The 18,358-nt window shown below is 32.5% G+C and overlaps 1 protein-coding gene across 3 annotated transcripts; it reads right to left on the reverse strand.

Moving 5' to 3' along the window:
- Window positions 1–2,850: 2,850 nt before the first annotated feature.
- On the reverse strand, window positions 2,851–11,090 carry LOC143082810 (mitochondrial inner membrane protease subunit 1-like). Of its 3 annotated transcripts, none has more exons than XM_076258664.1 (6): window positions 10,969–11,090; window positions 9,672–9,812; window positions 8,013–8,101; window positions 7,057–7,168; window positions 6,444–6,554; window positions 2,851–3,059 (listed from the first exon to the last, which is right to left on the reverse strand). In XM_076258664.1, exons 2-6 carry the CDS (start codon window positions 9,771–9,773, stop codon window positions 3,009–3,011), a joined length of 465 nt encoding a protein of 154 aa, XP_076114779.1. In that variant the 5' UTR covers window positions 9,774–9,812; window positions 10,969–11,090; the 3' UTR covers window positions 2,851–3,008. The 3 variants fall into 3 exon arrangements, with proteins under 3 accessions (XP_076114779.1, XP_076114780.1, XP_076114781.1); XM_076258665.1 differs by having other exon boundaries at window positions 10,935–11,037; XM_076258666.1 differs by having other exon boundaries at window positions 10,957–11,034.
- Window positions 11,091–18,358: the final 7,268 nt, after the last annotated feature.

Raw genomic sequence — 18,358 nt, forward strand, 5'->3', positions numbered from 1 at the left:
TGGTGTCAATAGTCATAGCACTGGAAAGCACCTAATAATCAATTAAGAGAAACCGTGTTTACCTGTTTAATTACAGGTGTGTTGCATTGATCAATTCATTAAGGTATACAATCATATTCTTCTATTTACGCACGTACTAAGGATATCGCTTGCTGAGCATGAACTTAAACATAAAATGGCACTTAACAACTACGCAAACCAGGCAACCGTATGTCAAAAAGTAAACAGTTCTAAAATGTTTTGACCTGAAGAAAAATCGGAACCAAATTGTTGACAGGGCTTTTCTCTTAAGTGTCACCCTCTAAAACCAGGAGAAGGAAATTAAATTGAAGTAATATAGTAATTTAATAAAGAGGAAGCTGACCAGAGTTAAAAAAATAAATTACAGTTCGAAAAGTAACAAAATCAGAAAAGACTCATTCTCTTAAAGAGTCACTGGACGTTAAGCAAACAACAATCAGTCAATCAATCTTACACAAGATTATCATTGACACATGAGGATATGACTTTAAAACTGTGGAAATGTTTAAATTTACAGGCTGTTATGTTTCAAGCCAAATAATTGTTTGCCATCCTGTTAACTCTCTTCTGATTATGTATTATTTTACGGATTTTCTCGCCACATCCTGTATGTGTTCAAAGTCAGGAGCCATGATGTGATTGCTCCGTTGCTAGCTTTGATACAAGATGACAGTTTTGTTCATTTTTGAAGATGGTGTCCTATAGTTGATTAATTCGACGTCATTTGGGCTCAGGTGGACAGTCTTATCTGTTTGTTTTCATCATGTGTTTTTATTAAATTTCTTAATGATTTCTTCATATGATATTTCAAATGCTTGCATTACTTATAGAGGCATACAAAACTTTGTTACTTTAGTCAATGGTTGGTGCTCTATTGGTATGCTAAAGTCAGAGATGTTCAGTTGAACTGTTCTGTTCACCATATACCAAGTGTAATGGAAACCAAAATTAATGTAATATTCCTCATTTATTGGTGTTTCATATGGTTGTTTTACATCCAAAATCTTTTCCTTAGAGGCATTTTTTAGAATTTATTTATTTTGTATTAATTCAGTTTTGTTTTCTGTCAAGGAACTTGACTTTTTTATCATGTTGGATAGAGAGTTGTCTCATTGGCACTCACACCACATCTTCCTATATCTATTGGATGGAGAGTTGTCTCATTGGCACTCACACCACATCTTCCTATATCTATTGGATGGAGAGTTGTCTCATTGGCACTCACACCACATCTTCCTATATCTACTAACATACAGATTGAATGTCATATTCCTAATTTCAAATTAGAAGCTGGGACGTAGATATAGGAAGTACACCACTAATTCATGGTCCCATTGCTTTCTATGTTAAATTCCTCCATTTCAAGTACGCACACCTCTTTTATTTTAAGTTCAAATAAAGTGGCAATCATTACATGTCAAAGCAACACTTTATGGTGTCTTGTACTGAAAAAATCAACATACCTTTAATGGCATATAAGAAAGAACTGGTTCCCGGAACTTTGGATGTACCAAAACAGGTACTTCAGATCTGACAAACAGACAAAATGTACCCTCTTTTTAAAATTTGGTGCAGTTTTTTTAATAATTTAAATTAAAAGTCCAAAAGTGTTCTACAGTGATCACAAGTCCTTCAGCTTTCATTTAGTGCCAACAATACCTAAATATCTTACATATTTTGAAAGTTACACTCATGCGTAGGAACTATTTTGTGTTAAATATGTACTACTTTCTGGTATGTGCTTTCTGGCCGGGCCCAAATTAATGGTGTTACACCACTATCTATTTTTTTTTATCAGGAAGTGGGTCCTGTTCTGAAAAGGAGGGGGTGTTGTAAATAATTAAATTATATATGATAGTAAATTCATAATCATGTTCATGTATCTAACTGGAAATGATCAATTCAATAGTCTGATAGTATGTTTCTATTTATTGTTAAAATTGTGACACACTTGATTTCACAAAATAAAAGAAATCATTTTAAAATCTTGATGGCATCCTTTGTATGTACTATTTTCTGGAAAAACAAAATCTCCTTTTTTGGCCAATTGTTCAACAAACCTAATGATATAAGAATTTACAGAATATGAGTGGGATTGATTAAAAGAGGATTTATTAATGCCCAACAGCACAGTCTGCACCAAACGCTTTTTCAACTACTAGTCCTAAAACTAATATTCCAACATTTTATTATTGGTCCAACCAAAGTATTGAAATAACTTACTAGTTCATAGAAAATTTCACTAGTCTGGGGCATCGGACTAGTGGCTAACCTTGCAGACTGGCAGCAAGTATTACAAGATAGGTTCGGTGTCCATAAAACATGCTGTCAACAACCACTTTGCTTTTAAAGAGCCCATGAATAAATAGAGATGTAGGATGTATGCCACAGCATCCCAACACGAAATTAAACAGAAATATCTAGAAATAATCAGACATTACTATATCATTTCAGGGGCTGATCCAGCCATTTTAAAAAGGGGGGTTCCTAACTCAGGACAAATTGGGGATGTTCCAACTAGATTTCCCCAATTCAAATGCATTGATCGGCCCACAAAAATAGGGGATTCAGAATCATTCTAACCCCCGGAACCCCCCTGGATCCACCCCTGCATTTAAATCTGGACTTCTAGTAGTACTTTAGGATTTAGAAAATTTGTATGAAATAGAATAAAACAACTTAAATATATTTGTCAATGACTTACTTTAGACACTTTTAAACTAATGTAGATAGTAAACATTTATCAAATTGAATAAATTTCAATTTTAGTCTGAGTTAACATACATGGACTAATAGAAAATATATCTTGAGATTGATTGAAAGTAGAAATAATAGCATCATATAAATTTTTATTTCTTTAAAAACCTATGTAAATAAAACCTTTGAAAGTCTCTTTTATAAAAAGTCAAAACATTCATTCATAGTCATCATTTGTCAACACATCAGTATGGCTAATACAATCCCTGAGAATTTAACTACAATATGTGTCATCTCTCCGCTGGGTGTTTCAAATATCCCATATAAGAAAATGGCCATACCTGAAAAATTTAAAATGTAAAAATGATTATTTATAAACATTTTTTTTTCTATTTCCTGAAATAAATTATATTTATGCTTTAGTGGCAAGTCATCAAAGCAAATTAAAAACAGTAACAGCCAAAATAATTTCAATCTCAACTTAGTTATCAAAGCAAATAAAGGCTGAAATATTTTATGTCCAAATAAAAAAAGAAGATTTGGTATGATTGCCAAAGAGACAACTCTCCACAAGAGACCAAAATGATACAGAAATAAACAACTATAGGTCACTGTAAAGCCTTCAACAATGAGCAAAGCCCATACTGCATAGTCGTCTATAAAAGGCCCCGAAATGAAAATGTAAAACAATTCAAACATGAAAACTTACGGCCTTATTTATGTACAAAAATTGAACTAAAAACAAATATGTAACACATAAACAAACGACAACCACTGAATTACAGGCTCCTGACTTGGGACAGGCACATACATACAGAATGTGGCGGGGTTAAACATGTAAGCTGGATCCCAACCCTCCTCCTAACCTGGGACAGTGGTATAACAGTACAACATAAGAACGAACTATAACAAATATGGACACAACATTCAAGCTGGATACACCTGTGAATATGGATTGTGATTAAATACATGTAGTTGACACAGCATAGGTTTCTGACACAGAATGAATGTGGTCTAAATACGGGGTCAAAAGTGTATCATATATGCCCTTAACTCATCAAATGGACAAAAATACAAATGGAAGTGGCCGGGTACTTGTACATTCAAAAAACAAAAAGATGTTTATTTCTTTACTTTTTACATGTTGATTTTGTTGTTACACTGTTTCCTTCATACTCAATAAAACAATATAAATATCCACTTTAGGGATCCTATTGTATTGAAGATTTTACAGGCTATGGTTCACTGTTATTTTTATGTAATAATATGAATATTTGTATAGGTCTACTACAAATCATATGAAAAACTATTAAATTTCCATTTAATTTTACATTGGACCTTTATACTTTATGCTCCTTATTTCTATTATTTATGCCCCATTTATGGGCATTATGTTGTTATACTCCATTTATGGGCATTATGTTTTCTGGTCTGTGCGTCCGTTTGTTCATTCGTTTGTCCATCCTTCTGTCCTGCTTCAGGTTAAAGTTTTTTGGTCGAGGTATTTTTTTTATGAAGTTGAAGTCCAATCACCTTGGAACTTAGTACACATAATTCCTATGATATGATCTTCCTAATTTTAATGCCAAATTAAAAGTTTTTTCCCCAATTTCAAGGTCCACTGAACATAGAAAATGATAGTGCAGATGGGGCATCTGTGTTCTATGGACGCATTCTTGCTTCATAATGATTTGACCCTAACTTATCACATCAAATTCAAACCATAGACACACTATTATTCATATTAGGATGAGCAATTCTGAAAAGTACTTTTCTAAATCAAGTATTAATATATAATTGTGAGTTATGAAATTAGTTGCAATAAATACCATGATTTTAATGGGATATAAAAAGAGAGAATTTCCCATGTGAAATAATCCAATAATTTCACACCTCTTACACCACACAACACTGTCAACAACTGTCAAGACATTGTGAACAAGTAGGCATTAAAACAGATTTAATGAGGTAGAAAAGGGTATCCTTCCTCATAGTATACTTTATTTCTATTTAATAGCCCATCGTAAATGTAATTAAAAGATATAATAATCAAAGAATTAAAATCTTGAAAAAATTGAACTCTTGGACGAAAACACTGATAATTAGCTACGCACTAGTGACTACTCATTTTCATGAATAAATGTGTTGTTAGGTCATTTGTTGAAAATTTTTCTATGTTTGAATTCTTCGATTAGGAATCTTATTCTATTAATATCAGCTGCAGAATTTGGAATTTTTTAATTATTAGTTTATTGTGCTTACTTGCTTAAAAATCCAAACAATGACTTCTATGTAACATTTTACATTATAAATAAGCAGAAAACCTTCTGATTGATACTTATCTGACTTATTCTGAACAAAACTAAAATGTTACCACATTATTCCCAGTGATTTATATATCTATACATTACCATAATTGTTATTTATGCATTATAATCCTGTTGTGTTTTTAAAATTTGGTTGTGTTGAAAAATAAAGGGCTGCGCTTTAGCGCATGATACGCCCGTTGCTCTTTTAACTTGTCTTTTATGCTTTAAATGAATTTATATGATCAACTAGAAATATATATACAAATCAAAAGGAATGTTACATTAATATATTCACCAAAGTTTCATAAAATCCTCCTTTTTTAGGTATAAAAATTCATTACTTAAGAAAACGTAAAATCTAAAATTTATAAAAATGGAAAGGGAGCTTATGTCAATAGATATAAACAATTTATTAAAGTTGCATAAAATTTTGTGAAAGTGTTAGTTATTGTCCCAAAATTCGAAAATCCCCCCTTTTTTAAGCATAAAAATTCATAACACGGAAATGTAAAATCTGAAATTTATAAAAATTGAAAGGGAGCTTACATCAATAGATATAAACAGTTCACCAAAGTTTCATGGACATTGGTGAAAGCCTTTTTGAGTTATTGTCCGAAGTGTTGAAAATCCCCCTTTTTTTATGAATAAAGCCCCATAAATCCAAAACTTAAAATCTGAAATTTATAAAAATTAAAAGGGAGCTTACATCAATAGATATAAACAATTCACCAAAGTTTCATGGACATTGGTGAAAGCCTTTTTGAGTTATTGTCCGAAGTGTTGAAAATCCCCCTTTTTTTTATGAATAAAGCCCCATAAATCCAAAACTTAAAATCTGAAATTTATAAAAATTGAAAGGGAGCTTACATCAATAGATATAAACAATTCACCAAAGTTTCATGGACATTGGTGAAAGCCTTTTTGAGTTATTGTCCGAAGTGTTGAAAATCCCCCCATTTTTATGAATAAAGCTCCATAAATCCAAAACTTATTTTCTGAAATTAAAAAAAAAACGAAAGGGAGCTTAAGTCAATAGATATAAACAATTCACTTAAGTTTCATGGAAATTGGTGAAAGTGTTTTTGAGTTATTGTCCGAAGTGTGGACGACGGACGGACGGACGGACGGACGGTAAGATGGATGGACGGACAACGGTATACCATAATACGTCCCGTCTAAAAGACGACGGGCGTATAAAAATAGTTAAATTCTTGAAACAAAATAATAATACTGAGAGAAAGTCAGCAAGACTGCACAATTTTATATGCCCAGGTCACACACCATTGTAGTATAGGACAGAGGAATGTCATTTGAAGAATGCTGAAGAGTTTTTGGAGATGGATGAAGATATTTGTTTTAAAAAAGTTCTGACAGAATTTATCATATAGTTAAAATACATGTCTTATTGACTCTTACTCTAAAGAACACACGTCGATTAAGAAGTCCAGCAGGCACTGGTCCATAATGGCGGGAATCATTAGAATTCCTATGATTATCTCCCTCTAACCACACATGGCCTTTTGGAACCTGCAATGTAAACAAGTATTTCAAAGATTTAATTAATTTTTTTAAAAACCCATCTTTTTCTAATACAATATTAAGTAATGTTACATTCTTTTCAGAATGAAAGTTCCTTAAGTGTAGAAGACTTTCTTCCCTCTAAAGTATTAATCTATATCAAAATTATATACCGGTAATGTTCATTAAATTTTGAAAAATAAGGGTGTAAGCATGTTGATTTTGCTTTTCATTTCTTAAGTGTTTATCTCATAATAATATATCTGATTACAAATCAAATAAATTTTACCCCAGGTACATCAATCTAAAATATCAGATAAATTTTTTCAATTTAATTGATAAAATATCAAATTAAAAATTTAAATCAAAATCATAATAAAATTATAAATTTTTTGAAGAATATGGATGTAATCATGTTAATTTTGATTTTGATTTTTTTAGTGTGAACTTCATAATACTCTATCTGATTGTATTCATGTAAATTGAAATTAAAATATTGTAGAATATTTACATATTGTCTTTCTGAATTGTCGTCAATAACACTGTCACCTTCCATGGCAACCAATCGTTTACAAATAAACTGGTAAGGATCTGCTGGTGATCTGGCTATCACAATATCACCCCTGTAAAGATAGAAGGATTTTTTTAAAAAAAATTTATTATTATTATTTGGTGATTCAATTATCTTCAAATGCTATTAAAAGATTAATCATTAGTTATTGGCCATTTAAAGCTTGCATATTGTAACTAACTTCAATTATTAAAGACTAAACAATTTTAAGGTGGTACCCAACACTTTCACCAAAATTAACTTGGCTCGTTTAATTTTCATAAAAATTTGTCAAATTATTTACTTTGACCTTTTAACAAAAATATAAAAATTTCAAAAATTTTGAACCAACCATTATGTCAGAAAAATTACACTGGTTATATAGCAGTTTGACAAACACCAATTTTGATCTTTGAGAAGCTTAATATTCCTTTTACAACACAATGTTATTAAAACGTTTAGCTGACTTTACAGAGTTATCTCCCTGTAGGTACCACCTTAAGAAATCATTTTATGTTTTGCTTATTGTTTTGGGAAATTCCATTTTGAGGGTTTCCTGATCTACTGTGGATTTAGTTACTTTCGTAGGTACCAATTTACATGGATTGAGGAAACATTGTATTTTTGGATTTCACAGGTTGGCAAAATTCTGCATACAAACCTTTGAAATTTTGTACTTTTTAGAACATTTAGGTTGTCGGATTGGACTTTGTAGTTTCAGGGGAAGGAAAATTTAAAAGTTGATATTTTAGAATCACGATTTGACAAGAAGTCCATTTTCCAGACAGATTGAAGTTACAACATATCAGAGGATAAGCGCTAAGTTCAATTACAAAATATTACCTTGCACTGACTTTAGGAGCCAAGGGAGTCTAATATTCTAATTTCCATTCACATAAGAACATAAAATCACTTACTTCTGTAGTTTTTTGTAAGCCACAGATATATTTTCTGCTAGTACAATATCATTATTAAATAAGGTAGGAACCATGGAATCTCCACAACACTGCAAGAAAAAGACAGGAGATTAGAAAAATGTACAATGAATGTTTCTAAAAATACACATATAGACTAAATGCATTTATTTTTTTTGATACTGACTTTATCATCCTGAACAGTAAGAAAGATCAAGCTAATAAGTCAGGATAATAAAATAAAATGCCTTTTTTCTTTTGGTCAGCAATTTTGTCTTAACAAAATGGTTTTTTTTGAGAGAGAATAAGATTAAAAATGAAATAGTAAGCAAATCTATACACGTAGAAAATATTGTTATAGTTGTTTTGTTTTTCAAATTAAGTTGTGGACATTTCATATATAAATAGACTCAGATGGACATGAACATCTGATGTTGCTGCACTGATACATGGCAGGATTGCCTAATTTCAAATTATTCTGGAGGATCCTAAAAAAATATTAGCTGGTAACATCAAAGGACAAATGTGCAAATTACCGATAAATACCTGTTCTGCTTACAGTGACTCATGTCTGTATATATTTTTTAGAGCTATAGAATAAAGGAACCAGACTGTTATTCTTTTCCTTCTTACAATGAAAGGCAAACAAAAAACTTCCAGTAAGCACAATACCTGACATACATTAAAGTACATGTATCTCATAGTTTGCATAACCAAAAATATTTTTAAGCTTTAATGTAGAGATAAGATTTAAAAACAAAATGAAGTCTTGAATTTATATTGAATATATAATATGTAAAGCTAACTTGTTTAGCAAAACAGCTGCCAATGGGAGACAAATCTAATGCGTTTTGGTGAAAAACATTTTAAGTAGCATAAGTTATCTCCCTTTTAACAGTTGTATAAATTGAAAAATTCTTGCTTACAGAATGAACAGTTCATCACAAAATGTAACATTTTAACTCCTTCTTTTGTATGAATAGGAGCATGCATTTGACTACTGTAACAACACTTTCATTTATAATCACAAAAGAACCCACACATAACTTAAAACTGTATGTGGCGACACCAATGCCATTAAAGAAATATGGACTTACCATTAGAAAATAACCAACACATCTCTCAATATAACGTACAACACAACCAAACTGTTCCACTAATGCCCATAAATATAGACTTACCTTTTTTTTACCATCACAAAAGAACTGAGAGTCTAAGATATATATTTATTCAATATACAACACAACTATACTATACCAGGCTACACCAATGTCATTTAGCAAGGATTTACCATCAATAAACAATTAAAATATCGTTCTTTTCAATGAACAACACATCTAATTGTACCATGACTACACCAATGTCATTAAACCTGAACTTACCATCACAAAAGGACCCACACTTCTCTCAATACAATGTTACAATTGTATACCACAACTGATCTGTATGGCTACACCAATGCCATTTAGTATGAACTTACATTCACAAAAGAACCCACATATCTGTCAATAAAATGTACACCACAACTGAATTGTACCTAGCTACATCAATGTCATTTAGCATGTACTTACCATCACAAAAGAACCCACATATCTGTCTATAAAATGTACACCACAACGGAATTGTACCTAGCTACATCAATGCCATTTAGCATGTACTTACCATCACAAAAGAACCCACATATCTGTCTATACAATGTACAACACAACCAAACTGTACAAGTCTGACAGTGACTCTACCAATCTTCTGCAGAAACATTATCATACATGGTTCTGTTTAAATCAAATTGTTCTCATTCCATTTCTGTAAACACAAAAAATTTCATTTAAATCACAATGAATGGTCTTATAAATTTTTATGAAATTTTAGAGATGAAGACTTTATAAGAGCATTTACATTTGTACAATGCATTTATCATGTTTATTTGTATAATTAATTTTTTTAATTGAATAACTCTTTAAAATGAAGTTTCAAATTTTCAGAAACAATGCCGTTATAACCTTTGATAAAAATTTCATATAAATTTGGCACACCTGAGAGCACTTACAATCTTCCATAGTGTTAATATTTCCAAGACATATATATATTACTCTTTTAAAATTAGTTGATTGGTGCTGGTTTTTGAACGGAAAGCATCTCACAGGGAATAGCTACAAGACATGACATTCCATTGAGGGGAAATGTACTTGGTCATGAATTCTGTTTATTTTTTTATAATATCTAATGAACTAACAAAGTTAATCAGCCAATTAATTTAAATCAAGATGTGAAAAAAATGAAATTGTGTGTTATATGACAAGTGGAGTATTATCATGTGTCATGGTTCGTAACATACATGATAAAAATAAGTTTTACAATTCAATATTGCAAATTCCATTTAATAGTAAAGTGTCTTTTTACTGTTCAAGTTTTGTTTTCTGTCCTCACAAGGATTTGTATTTCTTTACAAATCTGTGTGTCCCAAGGACAAATGAAGGAGATGAACAAGGCTCTCAATGTTGGCAATTTGATGTGAAATGTCCAATTGCATTGATAAAATTCATATCAGGACATGAAAATGTTAATACTACATGTATAAGAAAACTTGAAATGAACTCTTTATTCTTGATTGACTGGGCCAGCATGACTTTCTACACTTGAGTTTTCAGAGACTGTTTTGCAATTTGAAATATTCACTAGGGTGTCATTGGACAGAATTGTAACCTGAAGGGAGGAAGCACACAAAGGTTTTGGCTAAAATATCTAGGAAGCACACAAAGGTTTTGGCTAAAATATCTAACCAAGGGGTATCAACATTCAAAATAAAGTCCTACAAAGAAAATTAGGATTGGTGGGTATTTTTTTTTTTTCATTATTTGTCCGAATATTTAATTTCCAACGGGGTATGATAAAAAAGATTGTCAAAAAGTTTAATGGTTGGTTTACTTTGAATATCTCTGCGACAAACCTAAATCCATACCCTGTACAGTATTTTTCTTGGATTTCGTCAGCTATCAAGGGGCATTAATTGGAATGGGGAAAGAAACTTCAGTTCAGTTTCATATATTTCCTACATTAATAATGGAGCACCACACTAGGGTATCGTGTTGAAGACTATGAACACCACACTAGGGTATCGCGTTGAAGACTATAAACACTTGTTAAAAATCACTGAAAAATTCCCACACTCATTTGAATTGAGATATTTTATATACTTAAAAATTCAAAATGTGCATTATATTTCAAAAGTTTTGCATGTCACACATATATTTTTTATTATTGTAACTTGAATAATGTGCATTCTAAATGTGCTATTTAAAACTCATACATTATATAAAAAAAAAAAAAAAAAAAAAAACTTGTCAGTGTCTATCATTGCCACCCTTTGAGGTCAGTCAGTTGGCCCCCTTATAAAACCACCTTCTTCTAAATGATTCTTAGCATAAAAACTCCATTTAGCTCCCCACAGTGTTACTGAATTGTGATAAATTTATTGCAATCAGCATTATTTATAAGAAAATGCAACAACTTTAATACATTACAAATATTAATACCGTAACGAAAACAGAAACATAAAGCAAACAAAAATTCATAAAAAAATAAAAATTATTAAACAAATATAGGCCTATATATAGTAATTTATAATCTTCTTTATCAATTGTTACCGTATTTTCCAGTTTTCATTTAACAAACAACAAAGTTTCCAAAGTTCTTGGACATGTTTGAATAAGTGATACATATTAGGCAAAGAACTAAAATATTTAGGCAAAATTCGGCTTATAGACAGATCATTACAAAATGATAATCATTTTCAACGGTTTTCATATTACAACATTAGCATGATAGTCTTCGAGTCAGTACGAGGTAAGTTGTTATATCTTCCAATTTCAATGTTCTGTACTAATTGTCATATTTTCCTTTTTTCAGCACATAGCACATATGCTTTTATGTCTTTACACATTTATGAATGACGGTCAATTTCTTAGCTAGTACAGTTCATAAAAACTTAAAGTAGCCATAGTTGTTTGCCAAATGTCATCGGCAAAATCTGAGGCATATCACATTTGATGCTCCTTTGCATGAAGTTTATTTCCCTTTAACGGATCATGGCTTATAATTTGCTTTTCCGATAGACATTTGGAATATTTAGCGGAAAGTTTATGGGGAAATATTCCAAGTCAAACTTTTCACCAAACGATAGTTTTCAACAGGCGTGTACACACAAGTACTTAATTATACATGAATATCAATTAAGTGGTATGTATGTAGGAAGTGCGTTTAATGATTCAGATGTGAGAAGTTTATACGTGGCATTAACTATCAATTTTCAAGTTTTAACTTCCAATTTTTAAGCTATGAATATTATTTTTCAAATTCATATAATTATGAAAACTATATACTTCGACAAACTGTGTTCTAATTCCTTCACTATAAAACAATTTTTAATCTAATTGATATTTGCAATGTTTCTAAAATCCTCTTGAATATCAATCCATAAGACAGCTGAAATGTATTATTAAAAACCTTGGGTGAATTCTAAGCGGCCGGATCGATTGAAATAAGAATAAAATACCTGCCGTTCAAGATCATAGAACTCATTTTCCTTTCTCTACGATTGTGACATAACCGAATTCGACATATTATCGAAGTTTCACTTTCATGAGAAACACTACGGGTTTCAGTCTTTGAGGAGATATACTACTTATACTTCCAGAGGACCTGACTACACCCGATTGTTATTGTGCTTCGGATGTTCAGATTTAAGTTTTTTTATGCATGTTGTTGTTATCTTGTCGTTTTTTTACCGTCCATGGTGTTATCTATTTTATTGGACTTTTATATTATGGATTAACCTTTGAAATTTTCTTTCTATTTTCAAGAACACCTTTCACCTTTATAAACATTTCAGCTATTGTAATGTTTGCTAAAATTACCTACAAAACATCATGGACACATAAGACAGTACATATGTATATACATATGCATATGCAAACATATTCATAATACATTTATTGATCAAATATAGACATAAGCAGATTTAATACGACTTTCAATAAGACAACTGCCAAGACCAAAGATTATTTTATATCAAAGGATCCGGGATGAAAAAGTGTTACCAATTTAAAAGTTTAAAACCAACGGCTTCATTTATACTACACTAACACTGACAGAAACATCACAAGGGCTACATATCTCGTAGCTAGTGTCCCTATAATATTTCCACAGAGAGCACTTGAAAAGAAGGTATCATGCATACAAAATAATCAGGCAGAAGCTAGCGAACAACTATTCCTTCAGCCTGGTCACAACCTTACAAGCCACGGTACTCGGATATATTATATATGCAAAATCAATCGCCTCTCGAGAAATTGCCGAAAATAAGTGAAATAATGAATATTGACAGATTTTAGATATGTAGGACTCTAAATTGCGATGGTACTCTAAAGTGCGATGGTCATGCTAAAGTGCGATGGTCTACGCTAAAGTACGATGGTGTCTTACGCTAAAGTGCAATGGTTGTTTGTTCGCTAAATTCCGATGGTGTATCACGCTGAAGTGCGATGGTCCAAAGGGTAAAATTCGAAGTATTAAAACATCGAGGTTTAAAAAGTCTTTTTGCAAAAGCTATTATGCTAAACGGTACAACATATGTGATAGGCTTTACAATTTACCGCCGGGTAGGCTGAAGTGATTGTTTCTAAATTAACAAGTCTGACCGCGTAATAATTCCTATTAAGTTAATTTATGTTTTGCAAAATATTATTTTTCATGTAAAATGATTTTTTGACAATTAGGAGCGTATTGAATATTTAGATAATTGGTGTAGGTTGCCGTCCACACTAGTGTTACAACCTCTCTTACATTTGTCATTGAATGCAAAATTCGTTCATTGTCGGAAAATGCAACATTTATTTGTATAAGCTTTAATCTAAATGAGAGAGAACTGCAATGTTTGCCGAGCTTTCTTCTTTTTTTCGTAACGAGTACAAATACATGTTTTATTTTCCTGCAATGTACAGTACGAACTAATGTTTTAGTAGACAATTTACAGATCACGCACGAAAACATGTATCTGTATTTTACCGACGTTACTTTTCATTAAAATCGACGGCATTTTAACGGGGATCAAAATATACACTGCCACTGACATAAACAATGATTCGAATGTATCCGTTTGCTTCAAATAGAAGCAGGATAGGTATGCGTATAGCGCGTATACTGTATTGTATTTATATAGTAAAAGGGTCTACTGTAGTCCTTCTTCCAACACTCGAAAAAAATAAACATTGTGATTCAGCCGACAAAGAACACGGTTAAATTAAATCAATTACTAGTAAGTAATGGACATTTGGTGTAAAAATTGTTAATCAAATATTCTTCATCTACCTTCTCAGTGGCGGATCTAAAAGGGGGGGGGGTGTTCCGGGGGTTGGTTTTTTTGACCGATCAATGCATTTGAATGGGGGCATATAGTTGGAACCCCCCCCCTTAACTCTGGGTTGGGAACCCCCCTTTTTAAAATGGATCCGCCATTTCTTCTGGCATGTTCATGTTTAGTTTGTATGAACGACTGTTAACGTCATTATCGAACTACGTTTCTAACGTCAATATTTTCGCTCACCATCGGACTTTAGCGTATGGATGCATCGCACTTTAGCGTGGACCATCGCACTTTAGCGTGACCATCGTACTTTAGTGTCCCCATCGCATTTTAGAGTCCTACAGATATATAAAGACTCCGACACAAGCGAAGTTACCACCATACGTCGTGGTTGTGTGTTTGTGTGTTTTAGAGGTATTTTTTTTAAAGGGACACTTACTGTCAATTTCATGTTCACCGATTTTAATCAAATTCTCGTATTTGATTTATAACCAGGGGCGTAGCTAGGTGTTCATTCAACTGTAGGCACAAATCGGCAAGGGGTCTGGGGGCTCCTCAAGGCCCCCAGCAGGTACAGGGCAGAGCCCTGGAAGGAGGTTCAGGGGGACGAAGCCCCCAGACGGGAAACGGATTTCAGCGTTTTGGCTGCAAAATTTTATGCACAAAAATATTATATTTTCTGGTTATTTAATCATGATAATTATAATATACACGATGAAAAGTTTGAAGAATTAAGAATAGTTTACCATAGGTAAATGGTGAATTAAATAGGTAAATGGTGAATGGTGAATTACATAACGCAGTACAATTGGAAAATCAAATATTAAATTTTTTTTCACAATATGTACTGCCCAGCATAGATCCGCGTATCCCTTTAAATTAAGCAGTACACCCTGTTTGGTATTTTCAAATCTATTCCGTTATGATCGATATATACGTTTAACTTAATTGATAGTACATATTGCCGGACGATCCTTCATTAAAAAGATAGGCACGTTCACGTAAACACTGATATTACTATATAATAACACTATCCTTTTGGCTAGAAAGACATCAACCATCAATCTTTTGATTCTTAAACCTTCACCCTCAGTGGCGGATCCAGCCATTTTAAAACGGGGGGGGGGTTCCCAACACAGAGTAAAGGGGGGTCCAACTATATGCTCTCATTTAAATGCATTGATCGGCCCAAAAAAAGGGGGGGTTCCAACCCCCGGACCCCCCCCCCCTTTGGATCCGCCACTGACCCTAGCCACACAAACACATACAACACGCATAGTCGATGCCTAATGCAAAAGTTCTGTTCCGTTCATACTAACGTAACAAAATTCAAGAAACCGTATTTTTTTAGATCCCGCTGTACTGTAAAATCCCTACCTAGGAATTTGAATAATTGTGGTCATTACACGTAGATCTGAGAGTACTCAAAACTACTGGAAGCTATTTGATAGATTGATTTTTAAACATCCAGTGTAAAATATTTATGGAAGTTTAGAACAACAAAAAAAAAACCCAAATTGATTATTTACAATAAACACAACAGGGAGCTTAGTCCTGTAATAGGTGTTGTATAGGACGAAGGTCTGGAAATTTGAAAATGCCATGCATTGGAAAATGAGGGATTATTGGATAGGAGCAGAAACTTTGCCTTTCAGTAGACCAACTACGAACTCCTCAAAGAGTGGCATTCTCTCTACAACTAGGCATAATATTAAATTTCCCCATTCTGACCAGACGTGATTACGTATTTATAAATCCTGCACAGCCAAACGTACGACCAACATTGGCAAGTCGGGTGAAGACAAAGTGGAAAGCTAGTTGAAAACTAACAACAACTAATTAAAAATTCATGTGTCTAAGTTGAGGTTCATTCAAGTTTTTGTTGATAGAATTGAAATGATCTGAACCAAAGTTCTAGTTTATAGTTTCTATAAAAGGTACACACATAAAAAACATTAATTCTATCCAATATTCCATTCACTAAGGACGAGAGACTAGTGTACACATGACATTCGATAATTAGAGTTGTGACAACTTCACTGGAGTTCATGTACATATATAACGTTGTTAATTATTTTTAATTTAACGTTAATAAAAAAAAAATATTTGTGAAAAACTTATGTGTAGGCACGTGCCTAAAGTGCCTAACGGCAGCTACGCCCCTGATAACAATGTAAAACATTTATCCAAACTTTTAAAGGTATAATATAAACAGTGAACAGAACACGGGCATGAAAATACGTAGCTTCGTTTCATGTGTATTTCAGTCTAAAGGCCATCTAATTAACTATTGAGTTAACCTCTAAAGTCATCCTATGACCTTATAAGCGATGTAAATATAAATATAGATATAAATAGATTAAGCAAACTCGTGCTGTTGGATTTTTTTCTAGGTCTATTTAATTTCATATAAAACGTCTGAATAGTAGTCAACGATATTCCCCACGAGTGCTCTGGATCGTTACGAGTAACGATACATGTTCACAATAAATAAATTATATAAACGCCTAAAAAAGTGTACACAACAACTCCAAATACAAAAAAGGGTAACTATAAATGTAATTATTTATAAATATTTCGGATAACAGATATCCTTCATCAGTGAGATTCTGATGTTAAATGAATCATCTTTAAGTCTTCTTAGATTAAACTGTTACAATCTTGAAATTTATACAATAAAAAAGTCAAACCGAACATCAGTTAAGACGCTTGCACCATTCTAAAAATTTATAAACATAACATAGGTTATATGGCTTATTACAACAGAGAGTTTAAATGTATGCTTTAAATACAAATAATAATGCATGATATGAACTAGCACAATTCTAAAACTTTAACGGGAACGACAATTATGATGGTACAAGAATGATTACGTCAATAAAATTCCCAAATAGACAGCACTGAACGATCTAAATTTATAAATATTTTAAATTGACAGAGTAAAGTAGCTGCAACAGACTCTGAGTATTTAAACATCGCGAACAAACAGCTGTTAAAATGTAATAAAAAGTTTTGAATAGGTATAACCAGAAGAACGTGGCTTGGTACTTATACATCCCTAAAAAAATTAAGCAATTTAAATGGGCATCTTCAACAAGTTTATTATAATAAAACCAGCTGATAAAGGTAGGCTGTTGTCGTCATGGACAAATGTGACTACATTCAAGAGGCAGAACGTCAACTCTGATGAGAGATTTTATAAGAAATTAGACTCTGACCCCACCCCTCAGTTCAACAAAGACATCACCACAAACCTGAAAAACATGTGTGAACAGGGACATATTGATGAAGACACATTTGAATATCTAAAACCTGAAAAATCAAAGCCTGGACGTTTCTATCTTCTGCCCAAAATACATAAAGTCAATAATCCAGGTAGACCAATTGTTTCTGCCAATGACCACCCTACAGAGAATATATCAGAATTTATTGACTTTCATCTGAGATCACATGTAGAAAATTTACCATTCTATATTCAAGACACAACACACTATCTTAAGAAAATGGAATCTCTGAACCCTCTCCCACCTGAAACGATCCTTGTCTCGCTTGATGTTACCTCCCTCTATACTAACATCCCCCATGACGATGGTATTGAAGCCTGTAGGGAAGTCTGGAACTCTCGTAACACCTTACATTCACCAACTGAATGTCTCATCCAGCTTCTTACATTGGTATTAAAATGCAATAACTTCACATTCAATAGTGAACACTTCCTCCAAGTTAATGGAACAGCAATGGGAACAAAGATGGCTCCGTCTTATGCCAATATTTTTATGGGGAAATTAGAACAGAGAATTCTCAATTCATCTCTTCATCAACCCCTCTCTTAGTTCCGATTTATCGACGATATTTACATGAAGTGGGACAATACTGAACAAGAACTAAATTTGTTCATTCATCATGCCAACGATGCCCATCCCTCAATCAAATTCACATATGAAATCTCTGACTCTAAGATCACATTTCTTGACACTACAACGAAATT

The sequence above is a fragment of the Mytilus galloprovincialis genome, chromosome 7, assembly GCF_965363235.1.
Source record: "Mytilus galloprovincialis chromosome 7, xbMytGall1.hap1.1, whole genome shotgun sequence".
Lineage (NCBI taxonomy): Eukaryota > Metazoa > Mollusca > Bivalvia > Mytilida > Mytilidae > Mytilus > Mytilus galloprovincialis.

Coding starts and splice junctions, on each gene's coding strand:
- LOC143082810 (XM_076258664.1), bottom strand. CDS start 9,773: ATGATAATGTTTCTGCAGAAGATTGGTAGAGTCACTGTCAGACTTGTA. Junction 7,169..8,012: donor GCTTACAAAAAACTACAGAA/GTAAGTGATTTT, acceptor CTATCTTTACAG/GGGTGATATTGTGATAGCCA. Junction 6,555..7,056: donor ACAATTCAGAAAGACAATAT/GTAAATATTCTA, acceptor TTTACATTGCAG/GTTCCAAAAGGCCATGTGTG.